The sequence below is a fragment of the Orcinus orca genome, chromosome 16 (genome assembly GCF_937001465.1).
Source record: "Orcinus orca chromosome 16, mOrcOrc1.1, whole genome shotgun sequence".
Classification (NCBI taxonomy): Eukaryota; Metazoa; Chordata; class Mammalia; order Artiodactyla; family Delphinidae; genus Orcinus; species Orcinus orca.
The window spans coordinates 26,938,717-26,956,072 of NC_064574.1; the positions used below are offsets into that span (position 1 = coordinate 26,938,717).

Below are 17,356 nucleotides of genomic sequence, written 5' to 3' on the forward strand. Positions count from 1 at the left end.
GAATTGAGAACGTGGGAATTGCTAAGTCTACATTAGGAGGAGATGGGCACCCCTACTCCAGTACCATACATCTAAGTGACAACCAGTACCTACTGCTGCAGGAGACAAGTGAAGCCACAAAACCACAATACACTGAAGTTCCCGCTAATATTTAAGAGTCAAGAATAGCCCTCAACCAAAAATCATCAGACATTTAAGTAAGACATGCGGAGTGCAAAAAGACCCACACTAAAGCATGTAATCATGGAAATAAGATCCTAAAAGTTTTCAGGGAGAGGCAATAGAAAAAAGAAGGCAGGCAAACACAGAATCTCAGGAATCAATACGGCACTAGATTTCAAAGGCAACACCGGACATTACTTTTTCTTTCTTTTGAGAAAACAAAGCTTACACTTTGGAGGTTTTCAAACACTCCATTCCCTGAAAAAGAGATCCTGATAAACATTCTGTACTACATGTTTCAGTTTTAATACTAACAATTACTATTCTGAACCAATTCTACTGTTTGGCATAGAGAACTGCTACCAATCAAGTCATAACAACCTCCTTCTATGCTTTTTCCACTGCATTTATCTAACAAACATTTTTAAGCACCTACTAGGAGAGATGCTGAGGATATAGCCCAGAACAAAATAATACAGATTCTCTGCCCTAAGACCTGGTCAGGAGAGACATCAAACAATCATCCAAATAATTATATAATTATAAAGTTGTAAGTGAAAAGAAGTAAAGTTCAGGGCACAACAGGAAAACCCAATTTAGAGAGAAGGCTCCTCTAAGGGACTGAGATTTAAGTTGATACTCATTAAGTTGAGCCAGGCAGAAGTGGAGAGAAGAGAGTTCCAAATAGAAGACCCTAAAACTGGAAAGAGCTTAAGGAATTCAAAGAACTGAAAGAAGGGCAGTGTGGCTGAGCAAGGTTTGGATTTTTTGGTAAACACCATAGGAAACCACAGACTTGAATCAAATAGAGATGTGTCATGATCAAATTGTTTTTTAAAAAACCCCTCTGGCTGCTTTGTGGATTACAAAAGAGCAAACTGGATTCTAAGGAGGCAAAAGTGAAAGCAAGTAGACCAGGCAGGAGCTATTTCAGTAGCTAGCGTACAAGGATAACTTAGACTAAGGTGGCAGTGGAAATGCAGACAAAAAAAAAAATAAGGAGTTTTAAAAGAATTGTCAGGAGTTAATTTACCAAAGAAAAGCTGGCATAAAGAGCCAAAGAGAAAACTAAAACAAAAGGATTACCTGACTAGAAAAGCACACGTTTCAAAGCCCATCTAGTACAACTGAATCGAAGAAGACAGCATCTTCCAGAAGAAAATAGACATCTTTTTTGGCTCCCTGTTCTTCTCCTGCCTCATGATGCACAAAGAATTTGAAGTCATTCTTTCAGAACCTTGAGTATGCATCTCACATATTTGAGAGCCAACTCATTTGGGAGAAACTTAGAATATCCTGACCTGTCCTCCGTCTGTTAAATACCAACCTCTCAAATAACCAAAAACATGACTTCATACCATTTACTTAAACTCTCTCAGGCTGTTTCCCCCATTAGTACAGGAGTAGGAAACACATTTATGTTTCAAGAGACCAACGTGAGCAGTACGATGCCTGTCTGGAATATAGTTAGCACTCGATTAAGCATCAGTTTCATCTTTTCTACCAGATTATGTAAACTAGAATAAGAAGCAACTTTCTGACACTAAACAAGTTCCTCAAACAACCCTCCCCAAAAGTCTGATATGAAGGATTGAGAAGAGATCAAACGCAGTTTTCATACTGGCTGACCACAGAAAAGTTTAAGCATTTTTTCACACAGTCCCAAGGAAGCCTGAAGTACATACAAGCTCCTCATTTTCCTAGAACCCTGATGCTTTAAAATAACACTTAAAAAATGTTTATAACCTTTTTGTTAAAATATATATATACTGCTTTAGAAACCTTGAAATTATCATCCTGCCCACCCCTCTGAGCTATAAAAAATAATTCCAGTGGTAGTGCTTTCCAAACCTCTGTCCCCTGACCTTTATCATTTACCACTTCATTCTTACAGGGCTTTGAACTTCTGGAGGTAGCAGGACAAAAGGCTGCTCACCTCTTAGGCAAACCAGAGTCTAACCAGGGCTCCATTAACAATGAAGTTCTCTTTTCTCCCTGAGCTTGCTGAATATCCTGTCAGACAACAGAATACCCCATTTTTCAAAGGTGGATCCAGGCGGCCCTTGAGAATTACTCCAATAAGGAAACTTTTACCAAATGACGGGTCAAAGCCTCCATCAAGACCAAACTACTGCTACCACTAACCAGAGTAAATGGTACTGCTCTACTAAGTAGGCCTCCTATGCAGTACAGAGTGGGAAAGGGTTTGTAATAAAACAGTCAGCCTCCAGTAAATACCAAATGCATCACAAAAGAACAGGAAAGAAAAATATCCAGGGCCGACTTACTTTTCACACAAAATAGTCTAGATGCTAAAATGTGAGCACAGGAAGGATCTTCACTGAATTTTCACTCTAGGAGGTTTTCAACAGAGCTCCTGGGTCTGGGAAAGATGCCTTGGGTGCTTGGAGAATGGGATAGGGATGGCAGAATCCACGACAGATGGAGAAGCGGGGTCTTCATGCTTGTTTCAACCAGAGCAGTTTCACAGTCATCTACATCATGCAGCTCCATTTCATGATATGAAAGGTTTTACACCTGAAGTATTTAAATGACCAATCTATTTCAACTTCTCAGTGTTAGAGACAAAGAAGTATAAATGGAGATTTTCCATAGGACCTGAGGCACTATGCTGGACCCCAGACCTCAAGCTGACTCCAGTGCTCTTACTACCACCATATACCACTCACTCTGGTACAGAAAAGAATGACCACGATCAGAAATGCCAATATGATTAATGCAGAGGGCAGAAATTCAAACCAACCGCCCATAACTGAAGAGTACACATCTAAGGACATGAAAAGCTACTTTTGCTTAACAATTATAAGAATTTTCATTACGAGAATAAAACTAACATTCTGAGAAGTATCAAGGCACTCATAAGACGCTTTAAAAAGATGAAGTAACCAAAGATCCTAAAACCTGAAGAAAAACTCTTTATTCTGAATTGGCATAATGAAAAGAAATCAAACTCAAAAGGTAGAGCCGTGGGTTCTAGTCCCAACTTGGCCAAATGCATTTGTTGCAAGGACACACGGTCATGGGTAAACCTAATCTGTTAGAAGTTCAGTTTTCTACCTGCAAAATGCAAATGAACCGGATGATTTGAGAGCCCCTTCCACACTAAAATTCTAGAATTCTACGCACTAAAAAGATCATATATTTGATAAAGCTAACACAGACTATAAAAGACATCATCTAAAAACGTCACTACCATTTTATATGAAAGAAATTCTTTTTTTCTAACAAAGATGATGACCAAAGTTCAAAACTAAAAAGAATAACATGATACCTAAAAGATACCTAAAACATTCAAACTGTTTCGAATGGCTCAGTTTCTGCCTTCAGCAATTAGAAGAACCACATTATGGCCACAGCCTGGGAAAGATTTCTTTCTTTTTTTTTCTTTTTTGCCACACCACGCATGGCATGTGGGATCTTAGTTCCCCAACTAGGGATCAAACCCACGCCCCCTGCACTGGAAGCGTGGCGTTTCACCACTGGACCGCTGGGGAAGTCCCAAGATTTATTTCTAGTGTCAGCAGATTCTTTCACAGATTAACGTAGAATTGCTCTAAAGAGAGCAAGAAAAAAAAAAAGGGTTCTTAGAAGTTGCCTTGCTGAGAAGAAAAAATAACCCAGAATATGCATATTCTATAATAAAACATATAAAAGAAAGGTAGACTACAAGGAGAACTAGTTGGCTTAAGATATTGATGATGCTATCTTCTACTTTCCATTCAGCCAATATTTATTACATTATGTACTATTTGCCAGACACAGGAGATACAGTGAAAACCAAGTCCCTGCACTGACATTCAAGTGGAGGGAGGCTAATGATAACCCAGTAACCAAACAAACAAGGCAGGACTGTGCAACAACCAAAATCCTCATAATGTTGTGGAACTGGAACTACCGTTAGAGAAAGCCTCACTGAGAAGGTACTTCTGGACTAACAACCAAATGACAAGAAGTTACCCCAGAGCTTTCCAGACATACGGGCTAGCAAGTGCAAGGGCTCTGAGGTGGACACAAGTTTGGGGCCTTTGAGAAACAGAGTAAATGAAGGCCAGGGTGGCTGAAGTATAATGACCAAGGAGAAGGTGCCAGGAGAGATCAAAGAGGTAGGCAAGGGCCACGCAGGACAGTGGATGATATGACTTGCATTTTTAGAAGCCCACTTTGCTTGACGCGTACCTATCAAAAATCAAAATGGATTCTGGTCCTGCCTCGCAAATGACAGACTCTATGATTTGACTGTATGGAAGTCTCCTCAGTATTTAATGGTAATATAAATAGTTCTGGAATCACTGCAAGTGTGGAGTTGTATATGAAAAACTTAATTGTAGATCTATAAATAACATTGTGAAACTGCAAAAATTACCTCCTTCTCGTCCTCCATTTGCTTTTCTTTTATTTGCAAACAGTGAATTTTAATGGATGGATACTTTAAGTGTAGTCATTTATTTTTTTACCAAGAAGATCTTTTAATACTTTAAAAATATATATTCTACATACTAAAAAGATTCAACTGGACTTGTTAGTTGAATTAAAGGACCCCCCCTAAGGCTGAGCCCTCTATCACTACATAAGGTATAATAAAGTGCAAATGGCCATGACACTTTGACTTGAGCATCATTCCACAATAAAACTGAACAATGTTCAGATGACTGCAGTCATGACTGACAGTGAGTGCTGCAATGACAACTCACAACCCAGGTTAAACTCACCAATGACACAAACACCTAGTCACAAAAGCAAAGTAGTTCAGCATGACAGTCATAAAAATGTAGAACACTACAAAGGAGCTCTCACTGGTTTTACAAGGATGGGAAATTCCAAGTGTAAAAAACAATATAAATCCCACCTCTAACCAGGCAATGATGGACACTGACAGCTGACTTCAGGAAAAGCTTAAGAAAAGCAACTCAAAACAAGAATTCAAAGCATGGATAGATTTCACCTCTCCCACACATCCCTGAGTACTAATTCTAAGGCCTGATGCAAGCATCTACATATAGTGTCAAATGTACCATCGCATTACCCAGAACAACTTTTATCAGAGAAGGAACCCTGTGGCATGCCCCCAAAGACTCCAGCTTATCAGTAAAGCTTTGGTAACCATAGATAAGTCCACACAAATGTATTCAGAACTGAAAAAACTCCTAAGTAGTGAAACCACATGGTTTCTGACGTTGATGGCCCACTAGAAGAGATTTCCAGGCAGTGGGGAGAAAAATACCAAGCCATTCTGCACATGCTTCTCCTTAACACATGAGAAACAGACCAAAAAAATGCCACAGGACTTCTCTGGTGGTGCAGTGGTTAAGAACCCACCTGCCAATGCAGGGGACGAGGGTTTGAGCCCTGGTCCGGGAAGATCCCACACGCCGCAGAACTAAGCCCACGCGCCACAACTACTGAAGCCTGCGTGCCTAGAGCCTGCAAGCCACAACTACTGAGCCTGCACTCTAGAGCCCATGAGCCACAACAAGAGAAGCCACCAAAATGAGAAGCCCGCGCACCACAACGAAGAGTAGCCCCCGCTCGCCACAACTAGAGAAAGCCTGCGTGCAGCAACGAAGACCCAACGCAGCCAAAAATAAAGAAAGAATATTTTTAGAACTAGAAAAAAACTGAATATGGACTATATATTATATACGACTGTATCATTAAGTTTCTTGACTATGACAATGGTATTGTGGTTATGTAGGACAATGTCCTTGCTCCTAAGACATACATTCTAAGATATGTAAGGGTAAAGTACCAGTACTAGTTGAACACTTTTAAATGGTTCTGGGAAAAAAAGCATATATATGTAGAGAGGGATAAAGCAAATGTGGCAAACTTGTAACAATTAGGAAGAAAGCAAGATAGGTGGGGTGTTCAGTGTAGTACTCCAATTTTTCTGTAGGTTTGAAATTTCTTCAAATGAGGATAAGAAAGGAAAAAATGCACCACCTTGTACTTTATTCAGCAGACCTGGGTCCTCGGGTGATGAGGATAGGATGGTAATCAGCTGGTTCAGATTTTTGGTATCCTTTCTTATCCATTCCCAAATAACAATAAAGTAAATGCCTGCACAACTTCTGGAAGATAGTGTGGTGATAATGAGGCAATTAATAAGACTAATCGATACTTGAGACTCTCAAGGAGCCCTGGGAGGGGCGGGGGCAGTGGTGGAGAATAAGGTGTGCCTGTATGTATCAATGCCATCATGGCAAATATATTAACTGAATACAACAAGCAGTAAAGCTATAAGGAAATTATAATCCAATTTTTTCAAATATTATTAATATAAATTATCATTTAGGTTACAAATCGCAGAATTTATGGGCTACCTTCACTTTCCCTGCTGCATTTTACTTTCTGTTGCATTTGCACATATCGCCTTCTAACAGGTCAAAATGTTAAAAGAGACACGCACGGATAGCACGCACGGATGATCAACCAAGCTAAAAGTCTACCAGGGACTTCCCTGGTAGCGCAGTGGTTAAGAATCTGCCTGCCAATGCAGGAGACACGGGTTCGAGCCCTGGTCCAGGAAGATCCCACATGCTGCGGAGCAACTAAGCCTGTGTGCCACAACTGAGCCTGCGCTCTAGAACCCACAAGCCACAACTACTGAGCCCACGTGCCACAACTACTGAAGCCCATGTGCCTAGAGCCCGTGCTCCGCAACAAGAGAAGCCACTGCAACGAGAAGCCCGCGCACCGTACCGCAACGAAGAGTAGCCCCACTCACCGCAACTAGAGAAAGCCCACATGCAGCAACGAAGACCCAATGCAGCCAAAATAATAAGTAAATAAATTTATTTTAAAAAAAATTTATTAAACATGGACTATGCCAAGAATTCTGCCCAGAGCCAAATTACAAGGACAAATGAAACTCAATTCCTATCCTTAAGGTATCCATAGAAATAGGTATTTCTTCTCCCTCTTAAAAGAGAAATGTTCCACTAACAGGCACATTTGTAACACATATAATACACACAACTATAACTATACATAATTACCTATAATTACAATATATTTAATAATATATAATAGAAAAATGCCATTAACAAGCAATTAAGGATAAGGAACCTAAAGGAATATCATAAAGGGTACCATTTATTAAGGACTGACTGTCAGAGATGCATACACCACCATAAAGAGGGGTTAAATCTGTCCCAGGTGACAAAGCTAAATTTTGAATTCAGGGCTCTGACTCTTCCAAGGCTCAGTTTCTGACATTACATTATGCTGCCTTTTAAAGTCTGAAATACTACAAATAAAAACAACATAGAGAACAGCACAGATATCTGAACATAAGATACATCTGATGTGTACTTAAAGATCAAGTTTTATGACCACAGGTTATATAGTTGGTATTTGTTCGAGTGTTTAATTTTTAATTAATTAAAGAAAACAAGTCTATCAAAAACAAAACTAAAAGAGAAAAGTCTGTTTATGGACTACTGCAATTTATAACGACATTTTGGAAGATTATAAGGATCAGCATCAAATTTTCAGTTTCTCACCATCAACAGGTTAACTATGTCTAAATTAGGAGTCAGCAAACTACACTCCCAAGCCAAATCTAGCCCACTGCTTCTTTTTATAAATAATGTCTTATTGGATCACACCCATGCCCATTTGTTTGTGCATTCTCTGTGGCTGTTTTCCTGCTTCAATGGCAGAGTTGAATAGTTACGATAGAGACAGTGTGGCCCACAAAACCTACAATATTTATTTTCTGGTCCTTTACAGAAAAAAATCTGCCAATCCCTGGTTTAAATGATGTATATCACAAATCATAGAAAAATAATTAGCTTGTTCATTTCAGCTCTATTTAAGCTTACGAATTGAACCTGATTTAAGTTCTCTTGCTTTGTAATTAGTGTCACTTGGTAAATGCTGAGTTTTTGAATTTCCACAAGTATTTTCACATTTCAGTTATTTTCCATAGACTAGGTCTTACTTGGCTGTCCAGTAATTTATCCTTCACATATTACAAACAAAACTATAATTAAGGCACATTTGCAATTACCCCCACACATACTTATCCCTCTATTGCATACAATCTGCAGATATAAACAAGGAAAAACTGAATACAGACACAATAGCCGATATGACTAAATAATTCCTAATACTCTGTTCACACCAGAACACCTCAATGCGCCATTTCAGAAAAACAGCATCAGCATCACCTGCCTGCCTATTAGAAATGCAAATTCATGGGCCACATTCCAGACCTACCAGTGATTCTTAGGAACACTAAAAGCTGAAGAACCACTGCACTAAAGTAGAGTTTATATTACTTACCTTGAGTGTAAAAAGGCTGATTCGGCCAGGTAGTTTATAAAATAACCCCTCTCCTCCTCTTGAATTGGAATGTAGCATGGCATTAAGACATGCAAGAGGGGATGTCCCACTGTAAAAACATACAAGGATGGAAGGTGGTCATACAAATCAATATGTCTACTTACTCAAAGCTCTAATACCCTTTAACTCACTCTTAAATCAAGAAAAAGAGGAAGAAATATAAAAGAAAACATCCCATGACAAGAATTCTACTTTGAAAGTGGCAAAAGAGCAACAAATGAAATTCACATAAATCACACCCAGAGAGCTCTGGGATAAGACATGCTATCTGATATCTCCACTCCATACCTGACAATTCTTTAGTGCCTTTTGACAATATGAACCAAACTCTCAAGAAATTTAGAAACACTACACAATGATTTTTCAGGTACACTCAGGAGTTTTGAAAAAAAAATTACCCAATACTTTTATTTACCCAAAATATTTAAATTAAATTTTAATGTTAATTAAAAACAAAACCGAGTTTCCTAGCATCTATATTCCAACCTGCGTATCATGCTCAGAAACTGCCACATAACATTTTCAACACAAAAACCACAGGATCACTGGTGCTGTCCCAAGAAAATAAGCACACTTTTTTTTTCCAGTTAACATTTTCTAATAAACACACAAAAGGAACAGTATTTCATTTGCTTTTTGTCAGTTGGGAAGGGGGAAAGATGGGTTTTATTTTATATCTACCCAGGAGCAATCATTTAAATTTGAATATAGAAAGTCACATGGATTTAGTACCCAATAATGCTCAAACATTAAACCAAAAAGAGATAGCATATTAAGTTATATCATGGTCCCTGCTACAACAGTAGGTCGCAAAACAATGACAACTCATGTGAGTTAGCGACTACTTACTAAATCTTAAAACAGAAAAGCTATCAAAAATACAGACAAATGTCCATTATTAATATTAACTGAGTTTGGCGCTAGCATGTTAGTGCTAGGGTTCACCTGTGCACCTTCTCTTCCCTCTCCCCAGCATGTTAAATAAATATAAATATCTCAAGTAAAGCCTCTCAGCATTTTTCAGAATTAGAGGCCCTAATTTATGCAGAGTGTTAAAAATAAATTCTGAGTCTAAAAAAGCCATTAAAAAAACCCTATTACTTATTCGGCTTTGGAACACACTGGATGCTAAAAAAAAAAAAAAAATTTTCACGAAGAACCAATCTCTAAAAGAAACCTTGTGCAGAATCTGGAGTATCAAGTGGGTGTGCTAATGTCTCTGCTACAGTGGGGAAAGGCATGCTGGCAGAGTCTTTCTTGAAACAGTGTGACTCCTACACACTATACCTCTGTCTACAAATCACAGAGCTGCTCACTCATCACGAGCCACCATGACTGCTTCATAATTCCTGTAAGAGCTAGAAGCAGAAACAAGTTAGGTTCTCAACTCCATCTGTCCCAAAGGGACTAATTTACCTTCTATAGGCACAGTGGTCCAACAGCAGTGCAGACAGCAGCATGATGGGAAATAGCACATAAAAACAAAACAAACAAACAAAAAAAAACAATTATAACACTACACAGTGCATAGGTAGTATTTAAATGAATGTATCTAGACAATCCTGATCTTCCCTCCCCACAAAACGTCAGCTAGAGAATGTTTGAACTGACAACTGGAAAGTGAGGATCTTTCGATCCTAAAAGATCAATTTCAAGCAGCTAAAGCTTAACCAGCAGAATATATGCTGTCTGTTCTGAATCCCGAGAAGGAACTGTGCTGTGCTCTCCTCTTTCATTTTAATTTTAAAAAAGGTTGGGGTGAGGAGAGAAAGGATTCAGGACAGGCACTGATTTTTGTTTGTGCCTGCAATTCTTTCTGTGTTTCCAATCTGTTGCTTCTCTAGGAAAAATATATCACAGGATAAGAAAATCAAGGTCACCTCCAAATTTAGTATGCTCATATCATGAATGCCTAGAATCAGTAGGGGGAAAAAAAGCCAGTGGGTTTTATGGTGATTAGACCACCCTTCTTTGATCCTAAAACAAAGGACTTCAAAGATATGGTATAGAGAGAAGGGAAGTTTTAGACACGATGGAGCCTATCAGAGTCTGTCCCTTCTCTATCACTGAAACTTGCAAAACAGAGTACATGAGAAAATGTGCTGACTCCTTACACAAAAAAACAAGCTCCATGTCGAAATTATGGGAGAGCAAGGATAGGGAAAGCCACTGAACCTCTGATAAAAACAAATGAATGTTGAGCCACTCCCACCCTCCACCCAGAGGACACACAACATGGGAGATAGTTCCACACCACCACCAGACGTGTGTGTGTGCGTATGTATGTACACATATATGCACATGCAGACTTTCTCATATCACTGCCTGAGTGCAGGAAGACACGTGTCCTGTGAAACCCTGACATTAAGCAACAAGAGCCATACAAACCTCATTTCCTTTAGTCCTTCTGCCTCTATGACCTGCAGAATCTGTTTTGGTGTCATTGGAGCATCTGAGTAGTTTTCTAGTACCTGAAGAAAATATAAGTGTTCTGATTTCAGTGTGCAACTTCCATTTACATCCATCACTATATAACATGGGCTACAATTCTGCTATGAGGTACCGCTGCTGACAATTTAGTCTTTCCACAGACAAAATTACTTCTGAAACCAAATTACACATATATCTAACTAGTTGCTGAAAGTGACTGCAATTAGATGAAATATTCTAATTCTCAATTCTGAAAACACACAACCTCTTAGCATACATGTTATGATATGTGGGGCCTTAGCAACCTTGATTACCGCTTAACTTGATGCTGTTAATACGGCTAAACCACAGAATACATAGTTTTCTATGCAATAAATTATAAGACAGAAATGCATTTAGGGGCTTCCCTGGTGGCGCAGTGGCTGAGAGTCCGCCTGCCAATGCAGGGGACACGGGTTCGTGCCCCGGTCCAGGAAGATCCCACATGCCGCGGAGCGGCTGGGCCCGTGAGCCATGGCCGCTGAGCCTGTGCATCCGGAGCCTGTGCTCCGCAACGGGAGAGGCTGCAACAGTGAGAGGCCCGTGTACCGCAAAAAAAAAAAGAAATGCATTTAGATTTTCTTTCCCAAGGTACTTTGATTAGTATCCATATTTTTTTATCTTTTTTTTGGGGTGGGGGCCACACTTGCAGGATCTTAGTTCCCCAAACAGGGACTGAATCTGTGCCCTTGGCAGTGAAAACACAGAGTCCTAACCACTGGACCACCAGGGAATTCCCAGTACCCACATTTTTTAAATGATGGCTTTTGTGCCACTGGGTTGTGCAATTCTGTTAACTGTCACAGTACATTTTGCCATTTGGCAACATGATGCTGTGATCCTATATGATTGGTGCAAGCAAACAATGAGAAATGGAACATCCCACTTACGTTAGCGACATCTATAACTAAGTCCTGGCAGTAAGGTCATAGTGAGCAACCAGAGCTCTCTCACTTGAAAAAGCTGAGTTGTTTTATAAATGTTATTCTTCTCAGGGAGGAAAAAAGAGAGGCTGTCAATATCTCTGTACCATCTCTACCAGTGCAGCTGCTGAGGTTACTCCAAACCACACCAACATCTTGCAGTCATTTAACAACCCTAACAACGAAGTACTGTACTGCTCTGTCACAAGTAAAATGTACAGTCCCACAGGACTGCTGTGAAGGTTCTCTCTGTGGAAGAACATGAACCCTGAGCACTAAAGAAAGGCAAGTTTTGGAGGAGTAGCTGCTGAAATAAAACCTCTACCATGGTCCCATTCTTAGCCTCTCTCTGTTCAGTTTTTACATTCTCCTTGGGTGTCATTATCATCTCTCACAGTTTCAACTACTACCAAAATTCTGATAACTCCCAAATCTCTACCTCTAGCCTGGACTGCGGACTGCTTCCCAAGCTTCAGACTCCAAATACTCAGTTTTGTACTGGACGTCCCACATGCTCACCTACTCTAATTCATCCACCACCACCACCACCCCGCCTTCTAACATTCCTCTCGTTGGTCGGCAGCCTGTCTCATCACCTAATTCAGAAACCCAGGCATCACCCTTCACTCTCACCTGTCCCCCAGTTCCCAACCACCAGTTTCTGACCTGACCTGACACAATAGCCTTTCCGCTAATATCCCTGCAACCAGCCCCGCTTTCCTCAAATTCATTCGTATTCCACTGCCATCCTTCATTCAACAAATACGTGAAATACTCACTTTGTGCTAGGGACAATTCTAAAAATTCACCAGTAAAAAAAGACCAAATCCCCGTTTTTGCATAACTTACCCTGCTATATAGCCCCAGTCAGTCCAACAAAATAAACCTGCCCTAATCACTTTCCCAATTTAAAGTCCTTCAACAGAAACCTAATTATACACAGCGAAAGCTGAAGCTTCCAGAGAGACCACTAGTCCACTGGAAAAGCACAGGTTTTAGAACCAGACAGACCTGGTTCTAAGGAATTCAAATTCTGGTCTTCTAAACTTGGGCAAGTTACCTACCCACCCTAAGCCTAGGTTCCTTCGTTTGTGAAGGAAGGATACTGAGATCTTCCTCTCAGAGTTGTTGTACAGATTAGAGATAATGTACTGAGTGCCTACAGTGCCTGGCACCAAGTAGGTGTGTGCTGGCCTGGCGTACAAGGCCCTCACAATTTGATCTCTGCCTGTCTCTCCACAAACTTTATGTTCCAATAACTATGTGTAGTTCTACCCAGTTCCCACACTCTCCACCCTGCAAATAAACACACACACTCCTATTTTTTGTTACCAGCTCCTGCTTACGTCCTCTGTGACAGGCCTAACTCCTACTCACCCTTCAAGATTCAGTTCGGAAAGCACCTTCCTCCAGGAAGCCTTCTCTGCTCTCTGCCAGACAGTTCAAATGTCTCTTTTCATTGCCCCATAGTTGCACAACACTGCTAATTTATCTTCCAAAGGACACTTGAGAGTAAAAGGAGGAGCTATTCATAATTATGCTTAGACAATAAGCAGGAACCAGGATGTCTATTACCATTCATACATCTATGATGGCACTGACCATGGCTGTAATGAAATTCTATTCACCTGTCTGGACCTTCTCCATCCCCAGAAAAACCATAAGTTCCCCAAGGGCAAACCTTATCCATCTTTGTATTCCAAGAACCTAACTGCCAAGTTAAGCAGTGTTGACTTGAACAAACCCACAATACAAGCTACTAATGTTCACTGCCACAGATATAACTTCTTTGATACTAATTGTGAGCTAAGCTAGTGAATTTTTGTATGGTAATTTTTTTTTTTTAAAGAAGCATGACTGAAAAATTAGCTACCAATTATTTAAACAGCAGTCAGGAAGAGCCTGAGAATCTAAGAGAGAGGAAACAAAATCTCTAAAGGGAAGTTACATCAAAAGATACAAAGTTTTCACTTTTATTAAAACTGTACATGCCTCCGGCTTTCAGTATAAGAACAATTCAGCAGTGTTCTATCCCTAGTCTGTCTTTCTAAAGCATACTTAAAAAAAAAAGTATCTCTTCTCCAACTTCAAAGGGAAAAAAATGTTTGATGTAAGAATGGTCAGTCATGAATCAAAGTGAAAGATAAAGCATGCAATGAAGAGTTTCTCAAAGCCAGGGAGAATCCATTTAAGGGCATGCAATCTAAAGGGAAATCCACTCAGCTATTTCTCCCAAACAAATTGTTCCTAACAAGTAGGAGGATTTACACCCACCCAACCCCCTAAAGTCTACCTCCTACATCTAGGAAAAACAAGACTACAAAATGTTTGAAAGAAGAATATCTACTTCTCAACAACATAATTAACAGCTGCAAAAATCAACCTCCTGGGGCTTACTACACTACTGAAATTTTCCAGAAGTCTCTTCTTTCCTACCAAAATAGTTTTAAAAGGGCTCCTGGTATCACTTTAGCCACCAATGTGAGCAAGGTTGGGAGCAATATGAAACTGCCCCCAAGCAAGTGCATCTGATCGCCACTGCAAGCACTCCAAATTCACCTGTCCAAAGAGTAATTAGATCTAATCTCCAGCCCTATCATTATAGCTCACTGGAGTCAAGGTTTTCTCTAGCCAGTGTTAAGCCTCACAAACTCTCCAGCACTTGGTTTGTTACAACAATTTTTTTTTCCCCAAATGAGGAGAGAACTCTAAAAGTTCCCCCTCGCTCACCAACTAGTCCCATCCAAAGGGACAGAAAATTCTAAACAAAAAACAATAAAAGACAGGCAAAACTACACACCATATACCCACAAGTCATCTTTCATGTGTTTAAGAGCACCAGAAGTAATTCCAAGTAGGACTTACTATTTTTTAATGAAGAACCATAGAAGTAAAAGAAGAGAAAGAACTTACTGGGATAATCTAGCATGAGTTGAGCCAATGATAAAACAGAAATAGCAACTTAGATACTGGAGTGCAGATCACCGTAAATTCAAGAGCCTAAAGAGGCTTAAGAGTAGACCCCAAATTCCTAGAGACTTTCAACTAGGAAGAGCCAACAAAGCTTTGAGACGAGCAGACTTTAGAATTCTGTCAAGACATAAATAACACAGGATTTAAAGGTACTTTCACCTACCTCTAACAAGTAAAACTCTGGCAAGCAAATTTCCTGTTGGTGCCCAGAGTCATAAACACCTGCAGAACAGAAACTCAGAGGAGAATTTCAATAAACAGACTCAACCTCCAGAAGAAAGAGAGCATGTCCTTTTGGCTCTCCTCTACTCTCCTTCAGGTAAAGCAACAATGGAGAAATCCTGAAACTACCAAGAGATCCTGAAAGCTGAACAAAGCTTCCAAATCTGACTGAACCTGAAAAAAGTATTTAGGTACTTCAAAATCTGCAAATTTCATATGCCAAACCAAAACAAATTAACTGAAGCACAAAACTTCAGCATACAAACTAATTGCTACTTCTGTTTCTTGGGCAACAAATGCCTGAGGAAGAGGATCAGGTACACCAGTTTAATTTCCCCTATAAACCAAACAGAGTTAGTTCTTTTAAGTCAATAACTAACTGAGTTTTACAGGCTCCAAGAACGAAAAAGGTGTACCAAAGATTTGTAAAAACCTCCAACACATATTTGTCTTTTTTTGCACAACACCTTTGAGGCAGGAACCCTACTTCCCAATAAAATGAAAGATTAGAAGGTTGAGCTTCATTCATCATTAAAAGTGAATTACAGCAATTACATATAAACTACAGGGTGTCAAGAGACTAGTATACTATCTGCACTATAACCCTGCTTTGTGACAGTTATGAGGAAGTGACATCTCTGAGACAAGCATAACCTGTTACTACTGTCATCAGCAAGATTTTATAAGAACATGTCTCAAAGTGTCTTAGCTTTGTGGGTGCAAATCCAAAAGGAAGATATTTCACTTGCAAGTCCTCTGACACTTTGAGAACAGAAAATTCACAACCCCCATTACAAGGCAGCTTCAAATACTCAAATTACTCTCTCCTTTGCTAAGTCCTCAGTGAGCATTATCTTCAGAGACACTTGGTCTTTGCCCAACACTTCATGTATACATGCACCAGGACACTAAGGAAGAGAGAACACACGCATACATTCTTTGCAAAGTGTAGTTAGTTCTCTGCAGAGTGCCTGTTTCCAGTCTAGCTTGTGAAGTCCGGTCAGCAGAATCTCAGAAGTGTGGTACGTGGGCCACCTGCTTTACAACCAACCCGAGAAGCTGGTTAAAATGAAGATATTCAAGCTCTACTCCAGAATCTCAGACTCCGTAGGTCTTAAGTAGGGCCCTAGGATGAGCATTCTTAACAACCTCCCCAGGTGTCCCCACAGGACACTAAAGTTTGAGAACCAAGGCTCAGGGTTCAAGCTGGGAGTAAGCATTTGCTTCCCTCCACACACCTGGTTTAGATTGCGAAAGCTCAAAATGCCACTCGCGTCCTTGAAACTGGGGGCTCTTTCCAACCCCTGGAGTCAAACGCACCACCCCATTGCCCACCAGGAAGCGAGGGAGGAGCTTCCGACCCTTCCCGGAAACCTAACTCCCCCGAGTGCATAAACGAAGCTTCCCCAGACCCCATAGAAGCTGCCAAATAGTGGGGGAGGGGAGGCGGGGGCCCCGCCGCCCGGAGGGGGAGGAGCCGGCCAGCCAGCTCGACCCCTCCGCAGGAATTTAGAGGGGGGACGTGCAGAAAAAGGCGCCACCTCCGACCCGGCGGGGGACCTCTCCCCACCCAACGCCTTGGGGGATTGTCCCTTTCCAGTAGAAAGGGTGGCCCGCCCCCTCCTACAGTGGGCTGGCCTTCGCCCCTCCCCCCTCCCAGTGGGGGGTGCTCGGCAAGCCAACCCCCCCACGCCCCCCATCGAGCCCCCCTCGGCGGCCCGCCTCACCAGGCGCGCGGCCTCTGCCCACGTGCGCTCCTTCTTCCTCTTCTGTTTGTCCTTCATCCTCCTCCTCCCCGGCGGCGGCGGCGGCGGCTCCACGCGGGACCTCCGGGCGGGGTGGGCTGGGGCGGCGGCGGCGGCGCGGGGCGGCGGCGGCGGCGGCGGCGGCGGCGGCGGCGGCGGGGGGCGCGTGGCGGCGGCGGCGCGCGAGAACTCGGGTGCGGCCGGGGAGAGGGGGCGGGCGCGCGGGGACCGGCTGGCGCTAGACCCGGCGCGAGGGCGGCGGTGGGGGAGGGGTGGCGGCTCCACGCGCCCGCGCTGCGTCAGTCGCCCGCGGCGGCGGCGGCGGCGGCGGCGGCGGCGGCAGCGGCGAAGGAGAAGGAGATAGCCCCGCGATCGCTAAGGAATGCGGCGGCTCCGCATAACCACGGGGTCAGAGGTCACGGCTCCGGCCTCCGCTTTCCCGCTCTACTGCGAGGCCAAGACCGGACTGGCGGCGGGGCGGGAAAGCGAGACGCG

General features: G+C 41.9%; 1 protein-coding gene across 1 annotated transcript in view; it reads right to left on the reverse strand.

Moving 5' to 3' along the window:
* The window catches only part of ASXL1 (ASXL transcriptional regulator 1), a 68,117-nt gene extending 51,081 nt beyond the window's left edge, over window positions 1-17,036 (reverse strand). The window contains exons 1-4 of the mRNA XM_004272710.4: window positions 16,844-17,036; window positions 10,918-11,000; window positions 9,946-9,948; window positions 8,470-8,578 (exon numbers count right to left, since the gene is read on the reverse strand). Of these exons, the coding sequence (XP_004272758.2) occupies window positions 8,470-8,578; window positions 9,946-9,948; window positions 10,918-11,000; window positions 16,844-16,900 (252 nt within the window). The 5' untranslated portion in view covers window positions 16,901-17,036. The remainder of the gene's footprint in view (window positions 1-8,469; window positions 8,579-9,945; window positions 9,949-10,917; window positions 11,001-16,843) is intronic.
* Between the last annotated feature and the right edge of the window lie 320 nt (window positions 17,037-17,356).